The sequence below is a fragment of the Stigmatopora argus genome, chromosome 19, assembly GCF_051989625.1.
Source record: "Stigmatopora argus isolate UIUO_Sarg chromosome 19, RoL_Sarg_1.0, whole genome shotgun sequence".
NCBI lineage: Eukaryota > Metazoa > Chordata > Actinopteri > Syngnathiformes > Syngnathidae > Stigmatopora > Stigmatopora argus.
The window spans coordinates 9412299-9432278 of NC_135405.1; the positions used below are offsets into that span (position 1 = coordinate 9412299).

The 19980-nt window shown below is 40.8% G+C and overlaps 3 protein-coding genes across 6 annotated transcripts; 2 read left to right on the plus strand and 1 right to left on the minus strand.

The window, feature by feature from the left end:
• Positions 1 to 1681: 1681 nt before the first annotated feature.
• Positions 1682 to 8176, minus strand: gen1 (GEN1 Holliday junction 5' flap endonuclease). The gene is made up of 14 exons (XM_077587946.1): positions 8080 to 8176; positions 7676 to 7846; positions 7334 to 7526; positions 7091 to 7267; positions 6608 to 6718; positions 6312 to 6385; positions 6137 to 6222; positions 5649 to 5799; positions 5499 to 5535; positions 5345 to 5425; positions 5129 to 5259; positions 4934 to 4995; positions 4248 to 4397; positions 1682 to 3430 (listed from the first exon to the last, which is right to left on the minus strand). Exons 1-14 carry the CDS (start codon positions 8091 to 8093, stop codon positions 2328 to 2330), a joined length of 2541 nt encoding a protein of 846 aa, XP_077444072.1. The 5' UTR covers positions 8094 to 8176; the 3' UTR covers positions 1682 to 2327.
• ppil6 (peptidylprolyl isomerase (cyclophilin)-like 6) lies at positions 8170 to 10606 on the plus strand. Of its 3 annotated transcripts, none has more exons than XM_077587944.1 (9): positions 8170 to 8346; positions 8466 to 8545; positions 8805 to 8900; positions 9010 to 9189; positions 9455 to 9517; positions 9681 to 9828; positions 10077 to 10136; positions 10201 to 10336; positions 10416 to 10606. In XM_077587944.1, the coding sequence occupies exons 1-9, from the start codon at positions 8325 to 8327 to the stop codon at positions 10513 to 10515; spliced, it is 885 nt and encodes a 294-aa protein (XP_077444070.1). In that variant the 5' UTR covers positions 8170 to 8324; the 3' UTR covers positions 10516 to 10606. The 3 variants fall into 3 exon arrangements, with proteins under 3 accessions (XP_077444070.1, XP_077444069.1, XP_077444071.1); XM_077587943.1 differs by having other exon boundaries at positions 8172 to 8346; positions 10411 to 10606; XM_077587945.1 differs by lacking the exons at positions 8170 to 8346; positions 8466 to 8545 and adding an exon at positions 8423 to 8465 and having other exon boundaries at positions 10411 to 10606.
• Positions 10607 to 11110: 504 nt separating this feature from the next.
• Positions 11111 to 19276, plus strand: cd164 (CD164 molecule, sialomucin). Of its 2 annotated transcripts, XM_077587456.1 has the most exons (6): positions 11111 to 11335; positions 12119 to 12193; positions 14890 to 14964; positions 15309 to 15389; positions 16189 to 16269; positions 16574 to 19276. In XM_077587456.1, the coding sequence occupies exons 1-6, from the start codon at positions 11263 to 11265 to the stop codon at positions 16744 to 16746; spliced, it is 558 nt and encodes a 185-aa protein (XP_077443582.1). In that variant the 5' UTR covers positions 11111 to 11262; the 3' UTR covers positions 16747 to 19276. The 2 variants fall into 2 exon arrangements, with proteins under 2 accessions (XP_077443582.1, XP_077443583.1); XM_077587457.1 differs by lacking the exon at positions 15309 to 15389.
• The last annotated feature ends 704 nt before the right edge of the window (positions 19277 to 19980 follow it).

Here is a 19980-nt window from a genome sequence, read left to right on the forward strand (position 1 = left end):
AGATGCCACTGACAGCAGTAGACGTCCAATTCGTTTGACCTAGGTTTTAGATTCAGCTAATACATAAAAGGCCCTTTTGGAATTACATTAGGAATTTTTGCATGTATTTGGGTCTATCCTCAAATATGAATTATATTGCTTTTAATGCAAGATTGGACTTTATTTTCCAATTTAACATCCTGATTGGACAAGTTTAGAATAAAACGGTATAAAATGACAAAATACAAATTGAAACGACAAAAATGAATATGAAAATGTTTATTTATCTAATAGTAGACAAACGCACTGATAACATGTGCTGTCTCAAATAATGCCACATGAATTTAAAAAAAAAATACCTTTTTAACAGGCACTATTGTTACAAATCATCAATTTTCTCTCCACAGTTCACATGAAAACAATAAGTGCCCTTGAAACAATATTTACATCAAGGCAGGGCAATTAAACAAATCCATAATAAATCCAAGCACTCATTATAGTATATTAAAAACAAAAAAGTCCAAAATGAGCAGAACGTTTCCTTCTTTTTTTTGGATTGTGCATAAATGTTCACTTTTTACGCATGGCTTAATATTTCCGAGAGCTTGTTGATGTACTCGATGGCACATTTGAGGGTTTGAATTTTGGTCATAGGTTGGCCTCTCTTGATATAATCCGGTGGAAGATAATCCCGAAGTTGGTGCAGAGCCTCAGCGAGGCTCCTCATCCTCAATTTCTCCCTCTCGCTCGCCTTGACTCGTCTTTTAGTGGACATCCTGGTTTTGCCTTCCATCCTGTGCGCCTTGGACCCGGACCCGGAGCCAGTGGAGGAGCCGGAGGAGGAGCACCCTCTCTGGGGAAAGTCGTAGCCCATCTCTTGGTGTCCACCGGAGAAGAACATCTCCGGCGAGGAGCAACCCGAGTCCGCGGAGGAGGAGGAAGACGACTCCGGGGAGCAGGATTGTAGTGTCTCCCCGGATTGAAAAGAGTCCGCGACCGTCCAGTCTCGGAGGATTTCGGGTGTTGCGACTTGGAGGTCCATGTCGAGCGAATCGCATCCACAGATGCTGATGGCAAACGAACGGCTCTCTCGGGGGAGACGACGTTGCTTTTTGTGGGTTTTTTGTTTTGTTTTTATACGCGGGCGCATCTCCGGAGGTTTATGGGTTCACAGCTGAGGCGGAAAAAAACGAGTTCAAAGCGAAGCCCAAGTGGCAAAATGCGACCTTCGCGAAGGACGTCGTTCGTTGTCACCGAGGTGCGAATAAGGCTAATAGGCGGATAATGCGACAGAAAGACAAATAATTAGATTCCCTTTGTGGGAGATGAGCCTTTAAAGTCTGCACGGCGACAATTATCGGTTTGATGTGATGTGCCTAATGAAGGGCAGGCCCACCGCAGGACCCCCAAAACATTTGGGAGGCCGTGTTATTATGCATCACAACTACTTTGCTCCAAACGACATTGTAATTAATTGAACATCGATGTTGAAATGACCTTTTTTTTTGTTAAAAACATTAGTAAAGGCCAAATGAAATATTAAAAACACCAACAAAACATTAAACCATGTATCCATTGATAATAATGGGCAGCAATTTGGAGAGAAAAAAACACTGAATTACATTTATATAACAATTAAAAATAAAATTGATACAAAAAAAGCCTGTCAGGGTTTTATAACATGTGAACCGAACATACACACTATACTTGTATTGATACACAATAGGAGTAAACTACCCATATTCTTTTATAAAAGCTCAGTAATGTAAAATAAACATGGTAGTCGTGCGTTTCTTTAATATTTCATTGTATATGGCCTATATTTGGAATTATTCCAACAAAAAAATGACAAAAACATGAGTTCTATCATTCAAAAACTGAGATCCGTTCAGGATTCTGCAGCCTAAAATGATGTCAAAACAGTTGTGAGACCAAACTTTACAAATTTATTTTTCCATTTTGGAAGTTATAAACTTATATTATGCCATGCAACATATAAAAATAAGAGTTTGGGGGTAAACTAGCCAGTGAAGAGGATGCAGCTGTCACCGAATTCAAACCAGACCTTTTATGTCTGAAAAGGTGTGCAAGGCCTCACTCATGATCAAGGGGACCAACAGCAGAGGGCTGTAAACCCAAAATCTCAGACCTCTTGGGTGTGTTTAAAAGACATATAATTCAGAAATTGCACCATTCGTTCATTTTCCCTACCGCCAGAATTGGATGATAAGCAAGTCACCGTTCTTAAGTATTGAGATGGTGGAGCAATACAAATTAGTTTTGAATATATTTACTTACTTGCAGATGTTTACTGACCGTGAATTATGATGACTTTTGTCGTGCTCTTTTTAATTTAGGAACTTGAGCCTGAGTCTCTCGGCAAGCGGTAAAGGGCTATCCACGCCAATGACGGAATCGTCGCTGTCTAAGACGATGATGGGCGACGACGGCGTATTGGGAAACACGTCATCGAGTTGTGCATCTACCTGGCCTTTGCTTTTAAAGTTTACGACATTTTCTGTTCTTTGCACACCTTTGAGAATCACGCAATGGACACGTTCAGTTTTGCTTTTCTGTTGTCGTCCCAAAACAGATTTGTGTGCGTGGTTGGTCTTGGTGGTTCTCTGATTTCTGATCTGCCGGTTTTCCTCATCACTGTCCTCACTGGAGGAACCCACGGTCATGCATACACTCTTCTTGACAGTGGTTTTTGTGTCTTTTTCTGCCTTACATGGCTCAGAGTGGCACCTCTGCACTTTTGAGGCTGCCCCTCGGACAAATTTGTACTTTTCAGGTGGTCTCTCATTCGTTTGAGTCTGGTTTTGTACGGATGCGTTTGCTTCGCTTTCCATCTTTTTGTTTGAAGGCGGCTTTGCTGATATTTTGAGACAGTCGCTGTCTTCTCGAGTGTGTGATTTGGGTTTTAAGACTGGCATGAGGGTGCCCTGTTGTTTAGGGGAAATCTCTTGGCATGCTGCGGTTGCGTTTCGCATGAGCAGTCTTTCCCTGAGAGGAAATTCGCTGAAACATTGTTCACTTCCAGAATTTGCTGGCCGAGGTGCTGAGATTTTCCCTTCGACTTCCACCACGTCCTTGTCGTCGCCACCTACAGGAGTCGCAGCGTGCCTCGGTGGCGTAGTGATCGTGAACGATGAAGAGTCCCAATCGATGTCACTAAGGTGGAGGGCGTCGATAGCAGCGGAAGGGGACGGCGAGCAATCTCCCTGAGAAAGAGGCTTAATAGGACAATTCTCCTGGAGTGGCTGGTGCTTTTTATAGCGCAGAGGTGTTTCCAATAAAAGCACTTCCTGGATCTTTGGAAGGTTGGCAGGTGCCGTTTGCGCGATTGACTTTTTAGGAGGGGAGCTCTGAAGGGTCATCTGTGCTAGGAGCTCCGAAACACCCTCGGATTTATCAAGCGTCTTCTCCTTTTTATTCTTTGGTTTCTTTTCTGTAAAGGCACGGCCATGTTAGAATGATATATCTATTTCTACCTTCAAGGGGAATACATAACACAATATTCACATAAGCAGTACCTACTAAATGTGAGTATTAAAATCGCAGTGGAGTATAACTTGCATTTTATGGGGGGCACTTTTTCTAATCCGCTGTCTTATGGTTATCAGAAACCCAGAAACAAACATTAGACGCTTAAGTATTAGTAAAATAGGAATCTATTAATGTGGCATGTTTTATAGTTTTTTGGATCACGGTGGCCTAAAAAAAAAAAATAATAAAGCTGTTGGTGATCAGAGTAGAAAAAAATAAAAGACATAAGTCGCATTTGAGTATCAGTCGCAGGTCAAGCCAATCTACCAAAAAAAGTGTAACTTATAGTCCGGAAAATACGATAATTAACCTGTATTTAGACATTTTGTGACATTTTTGTTTAGTGAAGAGAGGTGAGACAGTTCTATCCTTCTACTACAGATTTCCCATGGCTTCAATATTCACATGTGGGATGCCAGTTTTCCTTCCCGTACACAGCGCAAGGTGAATCCGAACCCTGCTTCAAGCGAACAAGTGACAGCGAAACAATCAAGACCGGGAGACACCTCGCGGCTCCACCCGAGCCTTTGATGTGCGCTGGCTGAGCTGTCAAACTAACATGTCAGGGTGTCGGAGCAGCCGTAACGGCCTCGCTTGCAAAAACAAGCCAACGCTCCAGGTGCCTTTGATCAGGACATTTCGTCCACTCGTTATTGGCGCATTGGCTATATTGGAAGGGTTAAGGACTGAAAATAAAATAAAAGCAAACATATTCCTACTTTTTGTCTTGTTCTCTTCAGCTAACGCTTTGTCCTCCAAGTAAGACTCCACCAGCTCCGGGAAAGCCACACCGAAGAGGTTCTCCTCCTCCAGCGACCTGACCTCGTGCTGATCTTCGGCGGGACGGTCCTCTGGAAACACGTAATGATCTGCAGCATATGCACAATAAAAGGACCATTTGTCTTAACACTTGAATTTTGCGTTTCTGTCAAGTGAGATTTTTGCCAGCACCCTCAAAACAAATTCATACAACTTTTTCAAGTTCAAAATTGAATCCTGCTTTAATAATTCCTAGCACCCACCACTGGGAACATTATTTTTAAATTGTATATTCCTGGAACTCAAATGAATAGGCGAGTATTATCACAATTTATTTGGACTTATTAGCACATATTTACAGTAGGTGACTGGCTTGTTAGTGAGCAAGACTTGGATATGACGGATTTCCCAGCATGGAGAGGAAGCCGGTTTAGCACCTAGCGGCGGTTGTGAGTGATCTGCCACCTCTGAAGGCGTATACCTCACAGCCAGTCACTAACAACCCCCAGCAGTTTCCTACATCCCCACACCACAAACTCAACATTGGGCTACACAGCAGGGCTGTCAATCAATCCCAGAGGATGTTTTCTCACCCTCTATATGCGCGTGTATGGTTGTGTGTGTGTGTATACGTGCTTTAACTTGCCTGGTGTGCTCCAGATGACTTCGAAGCAGGAAACCGAATTCCTCACTCGTTGTTTGAATATTCTTTTTATAGGAGAAAAGAGAAGATTGTTTAAAATTTCATAAAAAAATATTTTTGAATTAAATACTAAAGAGTGAATCATATAAAATCCTATATTTTCATTCTGGGATGGATTAAAATGAAATGTGATGTTACCGGATGGGCTTTATTTGCGGTGGCATTATTCTGCCATACTTTTTATTCATCAGCTCTGTATAGGTCATCAGAACTAAAACCTTTTCGCTGGTGTAATGCTTTGGCCATTCCATTTTGTCATAGGCAAATTTCTAAAGGAAAACAGGGTGGAAATAAAGGACATTCGGAGTCATTAATAAGCAAAATGTTCAAGTAGATGGACAAAATGTACTTTACCTGCATTGATAGCATGTTTGGCTGTCTTCTCTTAAATTGTGTGACAGGTTTATCCTTGGTTAACAGAAATTCATTGATAATCTGCAGGGAAATTGAAATTAACAGTGCGCTCAAATAGTCATTCAAAAACGAAGCGTGGGGGAAACAATTGTACCTCTGTAAACGGGAACTGCTGGCTCGCAAGAGTTTTCCTGAATGGGTATAAAACAACACCAATAAATTTATACTACAGTATGTGCACTATTAGTTGCCACTCCAACGTTTGTTCTTTAACATTGATGCTATATTGACAACGGCCACATACCTTTTGACGTTTGCCTCGATGGACTGGGCCTGACGGGTACGTTCCGAGCAGTGCCACTCACATGGACACTGGTAGTCAAAATCTTGAGGTTGACAGAATTGATCGCTGTCGCAAAGCACACAGCCGCTGCGTTCATGTGCTTTGACTGAGCCTAAATGATAAAGTAAGTAAATAAATCTATTGAAAAAAAAGGAAGAAAAGTCGCCGCCAGGTTCAGTTGCTCAAGCAGGTGCAAAAATATTGGTTGTTTTTGACACAGGATAAAAAGGAACTGCTCTAGTATTGTTATATTTTATTCCTATAAGTATAGTATGTCAACCCCATTTGTGTTTTGAAGTCGTAATGAAGTTCTCCAAGTTTGATTAGCAGTATTTGACTTTAGTGGTTCTGTTGTAGTTCGACTTTGAATACACGTTTGAGACAGCATTTTTTTTAAACCCACTGTTATCTTGGCTACTAAGAGAAGTCCGAGTTCAAAGCTCACTCACCTGGATGTCGACATATGTGGCAGTGGGGAAGCTTCTTCACGACTCCCTGAGACAGGCACGCTGCTTCGTCCTTCCAACGCATGAACCTGAGAGAATCACCACATGCGACATTATCGCACCACTCTGTTGCCTTCATAGCGGTGATGTTTTTTTTAGGTTTTTTTTTAAATACTACCTCTGCAGGAGAGTCTGCCCTTTGATAGATTCTATCAGCTTGAGAGCTTGCTCTTTCCCGACACCTGGGATTCCCTAAAAGGAGTTTAAAAAAACATTCATCAGGAGATGAAAACAAGTCGTGTGTATATGAGGTCGGCGATATAGTCTTCAAATTACTATATCAAGATATTTCAAGGAAATTTGTGATAAGGCTATCCGGGAATAAATAGTCAAATTTAGATCTCCATCAAAAATTCACTGGTAATATCAGTGACGGTGTAATATGGCGCCACCTAGGTGTGTATTTTTACATACTTTGGGAATGTAATCACATCCGAGGAGGATCGCCAGACCCACAAGATTCTCTCTGGTGAGAGACAGCTCGGTTTGGACACGTGAGGTCTTGTAGCAGTCCACTTGAGGGTCCTGAGGAAATATGAGAATTAACATGGTGTATGTTGGCATGGACATTTTTAAAAGTGTTAGCATCTGTGAAAATGAAAAAAAGTGAAGGACTATTCCCAACCAATGTTGTCAGATAAGTGCTAACATGTAAATGTACAATGCTACAGTGGACATAAAAAGTCTACACACCACTGTTCAAAAAGTGTTTTTTGAAACCAAGAGGGAAATTATAGTAATAATAAAGTAATCAGATCATGTCGTTGGGACATAAACAAGAATGTTGAATTTTTTTTTTCAGATTTTCTAGCAATACAATTACTCATTTTGAAATCCCCTGATAGCTTACATCAGATAATTATTCAAGCATAGGCGAGAGTTTGTAACCATACACACTTTAGAGTTGATATTGAAGTTTCTGTAGACTGTCCGTGCACCGTACAAGAACACATCTCCGTCATTGGTAATGCAACCATCCACAAGACGGTTCGAGTCCAAGTATGCACACATGGCCTCAGCCTCCCCTGCTGCGACCACCCACGGCACGCCAAGGTAGTCCAACATCTCTGCACACTACAAACAGGGGTGATGGATGACATGGTCACATTATGTTGACTAACATTCCAAAATAAAACCTACCTCTCGGAGCACTGCGTTAAAGCGCCCTCTGCTGGTGTTAACTGATGATTTACAGACTTTTTGGTGGCCTCCAAATCGGTGAGCAACCCTCTGGCTCATAGTCTCTGCTTTCAGTTTTGGAGCCTCTCCTTCCATGACAAACACCAACTTCACCCCCATTAGCACGAGGGAAGACACCCGGAAAAATAGATTCCTGTGTATCATCATTGATTAGTTAGCAAGATTCTATCAAATGTTCATGGTTCGATTACAGATGACATTTCAGCCCAAAAAATCCCGAACTTTTAGCGAATGTTATAGATGCCAAAGTGTACTCAGCGATGTGTACGCGTACATTATTACCTCAAATGGGGCTTCGTGACTCTGCCCATCATTGCTTGGACATGCTGGGCTTCGCAAACCCACAAACTCAGATCAACCGCCAGCGTCTTCCCAGTCAAACTGTACAGTGGCACCGATTCGCGAACAGGCTCGACAATAGACCACAGATCGTGTACACCCATTGCTGCAGTACTATGTTTTTATATATAAAAAGACACGGGGATGAATGACAGCGACTGGACACATAAGAGAACAATTGAGTTTTCAAAATGTAGGCGCCTCTCGGGCCGCGATCCATTTCGTTTACATTCCGACCAGCAAGCTTTTCTTTTTTACAGCCAAGCTACTATGTGTTTTAAAAATAATTTTAATAGCTTTATATTTTTTTTTACCTAAACACAATATTTATAACAGTATAAACTTACAATAAAACGATCATTTAGTTGTAAATTACACAAATAGGAAGCACATAAACGAAGTTGAACGCCGCCATGTGTTAATGCGTATACGTCACATTCCTGCGCCGCCAAATGGCTGTTACCATGGATACAGGCCTCTTGTTTACGTCTACCGTGGCTGCCAAACTCCAAATATACCAAAGCATTATTTGATCCTCATATTTAGCTCTAGATAGCTGGATGAACATAAAAACAACATTTTATCACCAGAAATGCTTACTTCACGTACAAACGGTTAGTGAAAATTTGACGATAGTTGTACCTGATGATTCAGAGCGTCAATCAGCCGGACCATACCACCTTTGGGAAGCATGTATACTTTGATGATGAGACGCTTCTCGTTTATCTTTCAGGTTCGGAACCAAAAACGCACATCAGAATAGTTGGCTTGATTAAAGAGACACATTTTCATATTGCCAACTGTATCATTGAGGTATGCACTGAGGATGGGAAGTGGTTACCATGGTTGCCATACAGTTCCAAAGTTGGGATGGGATGTAAATCTCGGCCTGTCCGGTATTTGCATGTTGAACCTGTCCTTGTGTGGGCTTTCATTGCGTGCATGTTAGGTTTATTGACGGGTCTAAATTGACCATATTTTTTTTATTTAATTCAAATGGTTACTTTATGTAATTGGCCCTGAAAACAAATGCTTTCACATTATTTGAAAATGTTGTTTTTGCACCAAACAGGGTCTAACACAGAAGTTTCCACGGGAGTTTACGGAACCAGAAATCAGTCCATTACTTGAATTTGACTGGCATGCGTTTGTGGATAGCACGAAGAAGGTAAGATGAGTAGGCAAACACTTAATGGAGATATTAAAATAAATGTATTATTTTAAAAAAAAAAGATTATCACGGCACGGTAACATATGACATCCTTTTATGACTAAAGGAGTTGCGTGGCCAAGTGTGGCAGTTCTCCAGTGGCGTCATGTGCTTTGTAGACGGTCAGTTCATCGGTGACGACGGTGCCTTAGTGGCCTGGGCCAAGGACCAGTGGGCTTTCACGTGTGACCTACCACAGGCTTCCTGCGTAGATGAATACTACCTGAAACATCTCCGTGCAACCAAGGCAGGTTTAACATCAAACAACTTACCTGGCCAAAGATTGGTGAATCACAACGAAATCAAAATTGCAGGTTTAGGGTTAGTTTTCTAAACGAATGGGGATGATATTCCCACAACATGGTCACAACTCACAGTCAGATTGTGTAATGGCAAGACACAAGCCTAAGTCACGCAGTGTGAATAAAAAAGTTGTGTAATATTACTTGTTCAGGGTTTCTTGCAGGGATCTAGTTAAAAATTAACATTTCGAACAAATGTTTCCTATCCAGCACAGGTTTGTCTACATGGATATTGAAATTGGAGGAGAGCCTGCAGGGAGGCTGTTGTTCGAGGTAAATTCATGGTTATCCTCAAGTTTCCCTGCACAATTCAAAAACACGTGCTACGTTTATGAATAATTCCAATGTTCTGAGGAGTGAATGTGATGCCAAGGCATCCTTGAACTACTGCAGATAGGCAGTAGTCCTCACCGCAGGTTGTGTTCTCTTCACGCAGCTCTTCTCAGACGTATGTCCAAGGACGTCATGGAATTTTGAGGCTCTTTGCACAGGGGAACGAGGCCAGTCGACCACCGACTACCCGCTGTGCTACAAGGGCTCCCTGTTTCATCGGGTGGTGCCCAATGGCTGGGTACAAGGTGGAGGTACATCACACACCACGTCCTAACCAAACCAAATTAAAATATTTATGTTTCTTGAACTATTTTTAAACCCTCCATGAGAAAAATAATAACATTCAACATCACTTGTATGGGGGTTGCTATTATATTGGTGTACCTGCCGTGTTGAATAGTGTTTTTACTGTGAGGCATTATATTATTTATGACATTTTTTTTCTTCATTATACATGAAAATACTAGCTATTATTAATTTTCTTCCATTGTGTTTGCAGATATTACTCCAGAAAGAAAGGGAAATGGAGGCGAGTCCATCTATGGACCAACCTTTGATGGTACAAGAGCAAGCAGTTGAATTACTTTAGTATTACTTCACTTCACTTTCACTTCTCCTTTCAGATGAGAGCTTTGCTCTTTCCCACACAAAGCGAGGAACTCTAGGAATGGCCAACAAGGGCCCACACAGCAACGGCTCCCAGTTCTACATCACCTTGCAACCCACACGATGGATGGACTTGACCTATTGTGCTTTTGGGTTGGTAGTCACAACTAATTCGACAATTAAATCGCAACCTGCAAATGCATTCATGTGTTTTTTCTTTATTGCAGTGAAGTGGTGGAGGGTGTCGATGTCCTGAAGAAGATCGAAGAGTCCCCGACCACCAATCAACGACCCAAAAAAGAATGTACTGTTGTAAACTGTGGAGTTTTTAAGCTATAGCTAACATTTTAAAACATGAAATGTAACCAACTATGAATGTAATTTATGTTTTAAAAAAGGCCATCAGAATACAACTCAAATGAAGTAATTCACACTTACTCCAAAAGCTCTTAAGTGTCCATTTCTGTCCACTGTAGTGACCACTGTCTCTGAAAGGGTTAACGGTGATAGACCAGGGATGTCCAAAACGGGTTTCTAAAAAATTAAAGGACACAAAGGCTAACTTTAGATACTTTCACTTTTATATATTAAACAGAAGATCACAATCAGGCTTTTAAAATGTCATTATTTTTTACTCTAAATTGCCCCTAGCTGGCCACCAACCTAAGGTATCCATCCCCCTGCCAGGTGCCCATAGTTAGCTGGGATAGGCTCCAGCACCCCCCGCGACCTTTATGAGGATAACCGGATCATAAAATGAACGAATTTGCCCATTTATTTGTTGAAATGAAGTGACTTTTTCTATTGTTAAATATTTATGTTACTATGCTATGACTCAATAAACTTGAGCGCATTTCCGAGAAGCTGCGGTATTGGTGACGTCGGCCTCTTGCCCCGCCCACGCCCCACCCCCTAGGTAGAAAGGCGTCACGTGACCTGTCATATAGGAAGTGTCTAGTCGAGCGAGCGAAGCTTCAGCTTCAACCTCTGCCTCGATCGCAAAACGCCAGACGACGAGCCCCACAGAATTACCAATCGCCACGTGGCCCGAAATCTTCTCGAATTAGTCGATTGCAGCCATGAACGCGAAGGTGTATTTGGTCGCCGCCATCGTCCTGGTTTTCACCGGCGCGTCAGCCGCGTCAGACTCAGGTAAGTTGGCCAGAGGCTTTCGCTCGTTGTCGAATGCTATCAGCTAATCGATTAGCCTCCAGCGGTCCGATGGTTAACGCAGATGACAAAATGACACCTTAACGCAAGAAAACGATGCGTTTCTTCCTTTTAAATTGATTTTTTAAGTCTTTTCCGTTTATAGTCTGGCAGTGTGGCGTATGACTAAGTCACCGTTTGGCGTCGATCCAGTTTCGTTTCCACGCAGTCAGAAGCTCGCCTTAGCTCATCCAAAAGACACCAAATTTCACGGATCGATCCGATAACATATATTTTTTGTGAAGACCAACAAAGGGGGAACTGTACTTAAGAAAAAAATCGATCAAATGTGCAAATCTTGTACATGATGTGCCATATACACTTGTGTCCACTATGTTCTTAAAAACAACCAAACATTTGTAAATTGTACATGGTGTACCATATATACAATTGTTTTTTCAATGAAATGTCAGATGGATTTCATTTGGACGTCTAGGGCTGTCAATGGCAGCCAATGGGTTCCATGAGAAATGTCACGTGGACTGTCAAACAGAAATAATTTGATAAATATATATATAACTGTCAAAATAATTTATTTAACTCAAAGACGATTTACCTGGTTTTAGCAGGAGGTGATTACTTGGCAAGGAATATTAAAAATGATGTATTTTATTTTTTAGGACTGCCCAAGCACAACACCAGAACAGCAAAACACTAATTTCATGAGGAAAAAAAATAGATCACAGTAGTAAAAGACAGAAATCAAACTCAAAATTATATTTTCAGATGGATGCCCCTCCTTGACCCTTTGCACACTTTGCGAAGCCAATCCTGACTGCCAGTGGCTCAACTGCTCATCATGTGAGTATCCGTCCCTAAATGTGTGCTTGTCAGATATGTGTGACGAGGCGGACCACAGGTCAATCTTTGTGAGGCCCCAATTGTCTGATGAGACTCCTGATTCCTGGGAATGGAGAGAATGTATGGAAGTGCCACTGATGTCATAGCGGGTCAAGCTTAGTGGCAAGTAATGCACCCAACTTCATAGCACAATGTTCCTAACCTTAAAACTCAAAATTGTCTCCATATAGGTGTACTGCATAAGGGACGTTAATGTACAAAGTATTATTGGGTTTCAGGGTATTTTTTTTTTTAACATCACCTGACCCATTTAAATCTGCTTAGGTGGTCTAAGTTTGTTTGGATTGTGCAATCGCCACTGAACACACAAACATGGCCTGTGTTGTATTAGGTCGGAAGAGCAGAGCAGATTATTAGTGTCAGTAAAAAACGGTCACAGCTTGATGGTGAGTTGAGGTCACATGTTTTATGGACAATGCAGGATTTGACCGACACGCGTTGATATCTTGACTGCTTGATTGGTCTTGGGACAATAAAAGATGCAATTAAATTGTAGAGGCCTGAAGTTGGGTTGTGCTCGGTCGACACTGGCTAGCCTGAGCATGAGAGAGGAAACGAGGCAGGAAACCTGACTAATCTTCACACTGCTGACCAGAGAGAGGGGAAACCAAAACTTTAGGAGTCACAGATTGAGAATTAAGGTCATATTTCGTCACAATCACTCGATTCAAGTGAGACGAGTGAGTTGGCTGGTTTGACGAGTCGGCTCAATATAAGGATTTGATTCTGAAACAGGTTTAACGATATTTCAAATTCTTCATTCACTCCGTAAAGGCACTTGGGTGGCTTTTTATGACTAAACTGTAAGATGTGTTTTTTAATTTTGGCTTTGGTAATGTTCAATAAGAGCGTAAAACAGTACGCTTAAATGAACTCTGTGCAAAACAAATGCAAAGGTTAAAGAGCATTGTCAGTTTGAACCATGAATAGATTGAATCAATTATCAGTTGAAGGCCCACACCCTCCTAAGTGGTGAACATTTTCCGCTAAATGATAAAAATAAATGACATCAGAACGCTTTGCCAAAGCCTCTTTCTGGTTCAACAATGAATGATCACATTTTTTATATACTGGAAAAACTCGGTTTGCGCCAGATAGTTCAAATACCTATTCTGAAAATTCACATTAAGAACGCCAGCAATTTCTGCATAATCATAATTCTATTTTCTTTGGGTGTACCCTGCTATGTAAAAACAGCATAAAGCATCAGAAGTGAATTTGCAGTCTGTTAACCAAGCTTGACGCTGCTTTTATTCGGTGATAAAGCACCACTGCCCTGATTGCTGATATGTATTCTAGGCCAAAGCCAAATGAGACGTCATATCTGTAGTTTGTATAAAATAACCTCAGCCCCGCCGGCCGCCAGTCGTAAATGTCTTAAGGCTCGGTACTACTTTTCACAGCTGCTTGTTAGATAGCAACCCGCCTTAACTTCACCCCAACAATTGTACTTATGGCCACGCCAAGTCGCCAAAAGGTGAGAAAAATACTTCAACCAACATGTGGCAAAATTCCTTAAAAGTAATTATGTAACCAGCACACTTAAAAGTATCTTGATTGGCTAGTGTTCATATTGCGTGGGAGTCACAATGGATTGGGAGCCATACCTGTCGGCCAAGTGTTAGTTTGTCTGTTATTGTATTTGGTAGCTTTATGAGGTGTGGTTCGGTAGTTTAGTTTCTTTGCAGTTGCGTGATAATGGGACATTTTTGGTATCGATAACTGAGGTGGAATTATTTCTTCATTGATAAATCCACAAGATGAAAACCAGACTCCAGGAAGAAGTTTTAATTTTGGATGTCCTTTCATGCGTCCATGTGGTTTGATCAGAATGGTATGTGTAAAAACCCTATTCGCATAAGTCATCCAAAGAGACAAGCAATATTAGTTTAGAAATTGAACAATCTCACTTGTGTAATTGTAATTTATTGGCAGCCATCTGGAGGGAGACATTAGGTTTGCTTGTTAGAATGTGAGGAACACAAAACTGCACAATGGCTATATTTTTAATTTTATAACCTGGGCATGTAATGTTCGAGAAATAGCACGTTTATTGATGCTCCATTGTTATAAAATCGAGAACCGCCTTTTCAAGAATTGACCACAAGTCAAAATGATTGGATTCAATTTTGAATGCTTCTTTTCTAATCAGGCTTTAAGTGAAGAAAACTGGAGTAGGGGGTTCCCAGTCACAAGATGCCACCAGTTGTCTTCCCAATCACAAGATTTGTACCAGTAAAATCCAGTTTTAATCTATATGGGTTAATTGAGATGACTGATGATATAGAAGGATAATACTGTTTTTTTCCCTTTACATCAGTTCTGTGTTGCTGTTGTGACTCTCTTTTATTCGTAGCAGGAAACACGGAGGGCCAAAGTCCCCTTGCCATGGTTAATTAGTAATTGGATTTCACACTCTTTCAATATAATGAAATATGTAGCACCATTTTTTTCCTGGGCCCTAAAATCCTCCTGTACGTATCCAAGTTCATTATAAAAAAATGATCACAGCTTTTTTTTTTTTGCATGATGTCATTTGTTATATGACAAAGCAGTTTAAACTGGATGAAATGTTCTGTCACTCCCGGTTTTATTGGATTTTTAAAGGTTCCATTTGTATTTGTCTTTTATTTTAGTACCTGTTCCTATCGGTTGCCGCAACACGACTCTACTGGACACAAACCACACCTGTAGCAACGCCAGCTGCACTGGTAAGTCTCAAAATCCTCCGTCACATGAGCCTCGGGCATCACAATTATCCACATAACAATAATTGAAGCAACGTTTCCTAGGTGAACTCGCCACTTAAGTCAAGTGACGGTTATTCTAAACCCTGACGTGGGTCTGAATTTCTAAATATGCAAAATCTCTCATTAAAAAATAACCTTAGTGTTTTTTAGCCTGTGTTTGTCAGCTGTTTGTGCTCTCTACTGTCTGTTTTGTATTTTTTTTACTTGAACTGGGAAACCTGGGAGATATTTTCACTGTCACGCTTCTGTGGTGTCTCTGGCTTTTTCTGTCTCCCAATGTTACCTGGTTGCGGTCCCTTGTCCAGAACCTATGAGCCCAAGCACCCAGGCTACCTTGCCTGTTGCCCCTACCACTAACAGCAGCAGAAGCACTCCCCTCCCTACAGGTAACCCTCAGTAGCCCTCTTGCAGAACTTTGATACAGTAAACACCAACCCTTCTTAAACATCTGTCCTAACAGTGACTACTAACAAATAGTACATAATTTATATGGAATTTGCTTTTATGGGATGAAAATGTAGCAGGCAGGAAAGATAACAGGGAAGAACTTCTGAAATCTTGGGGATGGTTCACTCATTCTAGACCGTTTTCTAAATTATTTTAAGATAGTGGCAAGCAATGTTCCCTCTAAGCTGCGCGCGTGCGCAATTGCGCACTACTCTCGTCTTCTCTGCGCACAGCAAATCATATGGAGCGCACAAAATAAAATCCCTTTTTTTTTTTATATATATATTTTTTTTATTTTTTTAGCTGAGACCGACGCGCGAACCACTCATCCGCCAGGCCACCCATTCAAAGATATTAATCATTACATTTTATTATTACTAAATCATTTATGTTTAGTAGACATGCATCTGCTTATGGCAGGTGTGATACTGGTGTGTGCCCATAGCGAGCAATGATGATGTTGCTCACACCGGTACTCCGTGTGCTCAGGGAGGTTGTCTTTCTGCCCAGACAAACAAAAAATTAGAAGGAACATTGGTGGCAAGTGTGATAGATTAATTCTATGTATCTAATCACCCAGTACTGAGAAACACATTTAAACCAATGGTATGGTACTGCACTGTACAATGTAGGAACAGTTTGATTTAAGAATTTGTGCCATGCTTTGCTGGTTATCAATAAAAAATGTTGAATATTTTTTCGTATGAAATATTAATTGTCATTTTGACCCAACTTCAGCCAATACAACCATCATTACCACTACATCTTCTCACAATGCCACCACCGTGGTTGTACCTACAACTCCACCCACTAATTCAAGTAAGTGGCTGTTATTTGCAAGTCTTTCAGAAGAATGAATTGCAGTGATTTGTACATTTATTTTTTAGGCAAATGAATGATTTTCATTTGTTTACAAAAACAAACAAAATAACAAATGAGACCTACAGAATCAGCTCTAAAGATGTCATTTAATTTTTTCATGCAAAGATATACATGTACTGTATCAAATATTTATTTTGAGACAAAAAAATCAAAATTCACAGCATGCATTCCTCTAGCAGGGACTACTCTCTCATAAAATACCAGTCATGCAATTGTGTTTCATTCATGTCTTCCTCTGCAGGCGGGTCTACGACAAGTGTCCCAGTGACGCCCTCTCCAGCCCCCCACAAGAACTCCACCTTTGACGCGGCCAGCTTCATCGGCGGCATCGTGCTGGTTCTGGGCCTGCAGGCCGTGGTCTTCTTCCTCTACAAATTCTGCAAGGCCAAGGAGCGTAACTACCACACCCTTTGAGACCCTCGTGCACACTCAGGTCCACACCTCTCAGAATAATCCCCACCAACCAAAACGCTCCCGTCCGCCTCCCTCGATTAACTCGACCAGTGTTTCCTCCCCGCGTTACTCCGTTTAAAAGTTATTTAAAGCCTCCCCGTGGAAACCAACCGGTCATTTCCGGGAAGAGGAAACACCGCTGGAGTTGTTTAACGTGACAACTGCAAAGGTTCAAGTTTAGCTTTTTAGCCCCTTCAGTCGTTCGTCCGTCCGTCCCTTCTCCCCAATGCCGTTTTATCTTGTATATGTCGGTCATAGTTTATAATATTAGAAGTTCCGATTATTCTCGGCTTTTCGGAGCCGCTCATCGGGCGCCCTAAAACGCAGTCACCCGCAATAAAACATCGAGTCCATCTCCTGTCTAGCCTCAGCTTAGAGTCCATTAGCTGTCCAATTGCAGAAGTGGTCTTCAAAAAAAAAAAGAAAGATTGTACAGTATTTTTAGGAATAAAGAGAAATAGTTTAATGATAAGTTGGAAGCACGCGGCTTGCACTTTTCCTTCACGTCGACTGTCATAAAAGTGGGTGTCAAGTGCCTTTTAATGTCAAATGTTTTGAGGAAACTTGAGGGAAGGATGATTATTTCTACCTGCCTGAGTGCAATGTCGTGTATATCACAGGTGGACTGGAAAGTCTGAGTTAAAATTCAAATTTCAGCTGCTTTAAATCATATTTTCAACCTCCTAAATGCCACTCAACTAAACTAGTTCCCTTGGTGAGAAGTTCTAGCACTCCGAAACCGGCGATTGTCGCTTGAGTTGTGTCGGATAATTTCGATTGCAATTGTTGTTCAAGAGAAAAAGGTTTTTGAATGAGAGATCTGTCAGGCTGTGGGCTGCTATCTTTGTTTAGTTGTTTTTGTTTGCTGTCATTTATTCGCCTGTTGCAAGCTTATTAAGTTTTCATCAAGTTCAGGGAAGTCTTAATGAAGGATTGTTGACTTTTTTTTTTGGCTTCTCAGCGCTAGTCAATGAATGTTATGTTGATATTTAGTTGCTTTTTTGGCATGCTGGATGCTTTTGTCTTCATACACATCAATTCAGGCTCAAATAATTCCTACGCTGGCTTAAGTGGATCCTTGTTGTAGATATTACTTTTGGGATAATGCAACAAAGAGGCTAAATGTATGTATAGAGCCAAATCATTATAAAACATGCATCATCAGACTTGGAAAATTTCAGTATTTTTCGATTGGTTTTCGGCCAATATCTCGTCAAATTGTACGTTGCCACACAATGGATAGAAGTGTAGAATTTGGGTGTGTTTTTATTTTTTTTTATTCTTTATGCGCCAAACTGAAACCACTCGCTCACCCATGAAGAGAATGCCTTGAAACCATGAGCCATCTTACGCCAAATTCCTCCATTTTTGGCATTGAACTTAAGCATTGCACTGACCAGCTTTATTTGTATGGGCGTGAAAGCCAATAGAAAGCTCGTGTATTATTTTAGTCCGCGCATTACGGGTTCTAAAATCGCCTTCATTATCTCACCATGTGGCATTAGGCTACCGTCCAAAGACGCACAATGAGTATTTGCCTTAGCCGCATCCCAATTTCGCCCAAATTTCCACAAATACTTGAGTCTTAAGTGTCCGCCAATGCTTTCGCATCATCGGGGCCCGAATTCCTGAAAGACGAGCGTCACATGCTCGCATTGTTGCTACGCCTAAACACAAGTTCGTCAAATCTGCTGAATCTTACTCACTCCCCCGCACATCTTCAGGAAAAGTGCCTTATTCAGTTCAGTTCGTAAGAGCAGAAAACATTGTTGATGTAGTCATAACCAATTTCAGACTCTGTTATTATTTTTTTCTTCCCTGTCTCGCTTATGTGATTTTTTTCCTATCATATCTAGCCTTAACTTGGAAATCATTTTGTGTACTTATTGTTTTGAAACACTTCTCCGCAAGTGACCTTTCTAAATAACAGTCGCCCTCTCATTACGTCTTGATTTAAAGCCTCGTGTTCCTCCAAAAGGTGGTAAACAGATGTGATTTTTATTTTATTTTCAACGCCATCCATGTGACATACTCTTGCTGTTTTTTTTGTTTTCGTACCCAGGCAAAAGTATAGGGCAGGTCTCTCTTTGGAAATAGGACTAGTGAAGCAAAATACAGGCCAATGAAAGAATAATAAGATGTCCGACCATTCTAGTTTCACGGTTGTGTGGTAAAATGCAAACTGCGATGATTGGAAATTCGACACTGCTTGGTGAGACCGAGGCTTTTAAGAATCTTTCACTCCTGTAAGTGATTCATTTCTAATGTTTTGGGAAGAAAAAAAAGCTACTTCATTCCTTGAATGACCTGATTGCACACATCCTGGGGAGCCGTTCATTTCTCTTGCCTTCTCTAAGGCCATCAGCTTTGGTACGATTCCAATAGCTTTATACAAAGAAGAAATGTGCCCTTTTTTTCTTCTATTGCTTCATTTTTAAGTGTTGCTTCAAGTTTTGCAGCCTGTTGACCCAATAAAGTTTGTTCAAACAAGTGTTTGAGTTTGATTTATTTAATATTCGTGAACATAAACATGTTAATGACTACTCAAATGTGGTTGAATGTACTAGTTCACTTTGAATTTCTTTGTTACCAATCTTTGAACATAGAAAATCAAGGATTAATGTAACATAGGAGTATCTTAAAATACAAAATATAAGAATATTTTTGTTACTTCATCCGCGTTTGGACATTGCTCTCCCAAAAAGAAAACCTCTGTTTCCAGGTTCACCATGTCTTTTTCTGCTTATCAGTCAAAATGTGAAAACCATGTGACTGCATTCTCTAGTGACAAGTATGTTAATGCATTCTTCCAAACCCTTATTTTTGGATTTGGTATGTCGTGTCCACAATGACCCCAAATGAACTCCAAAGATTTTTAATGCTGTAGTTAGCAAAACATGTATTTTAAGGTGGAAACTTGAAACCTGAATGTAAATCTTTAGACATGTGTCCCTCATTGGCTACTATTTTGAGGATAAAATTTGATATAGTGGGCTTGATGAATGATTTTTATTAATCTAGTAGACAAAAGCTCAGTTACTGAATGACCGTGAGAATAATATTTAAAAAAAACTACTAGTTGGAGCTCAAGACCTCACGTAAGAGGAACCCAGACTGGTTGTGTGGTTAAACAGTGTTTACTCAGCAGTAGGCAACTGCTGATGCACTAACCTTAACATCTTAACTGCTGTGATT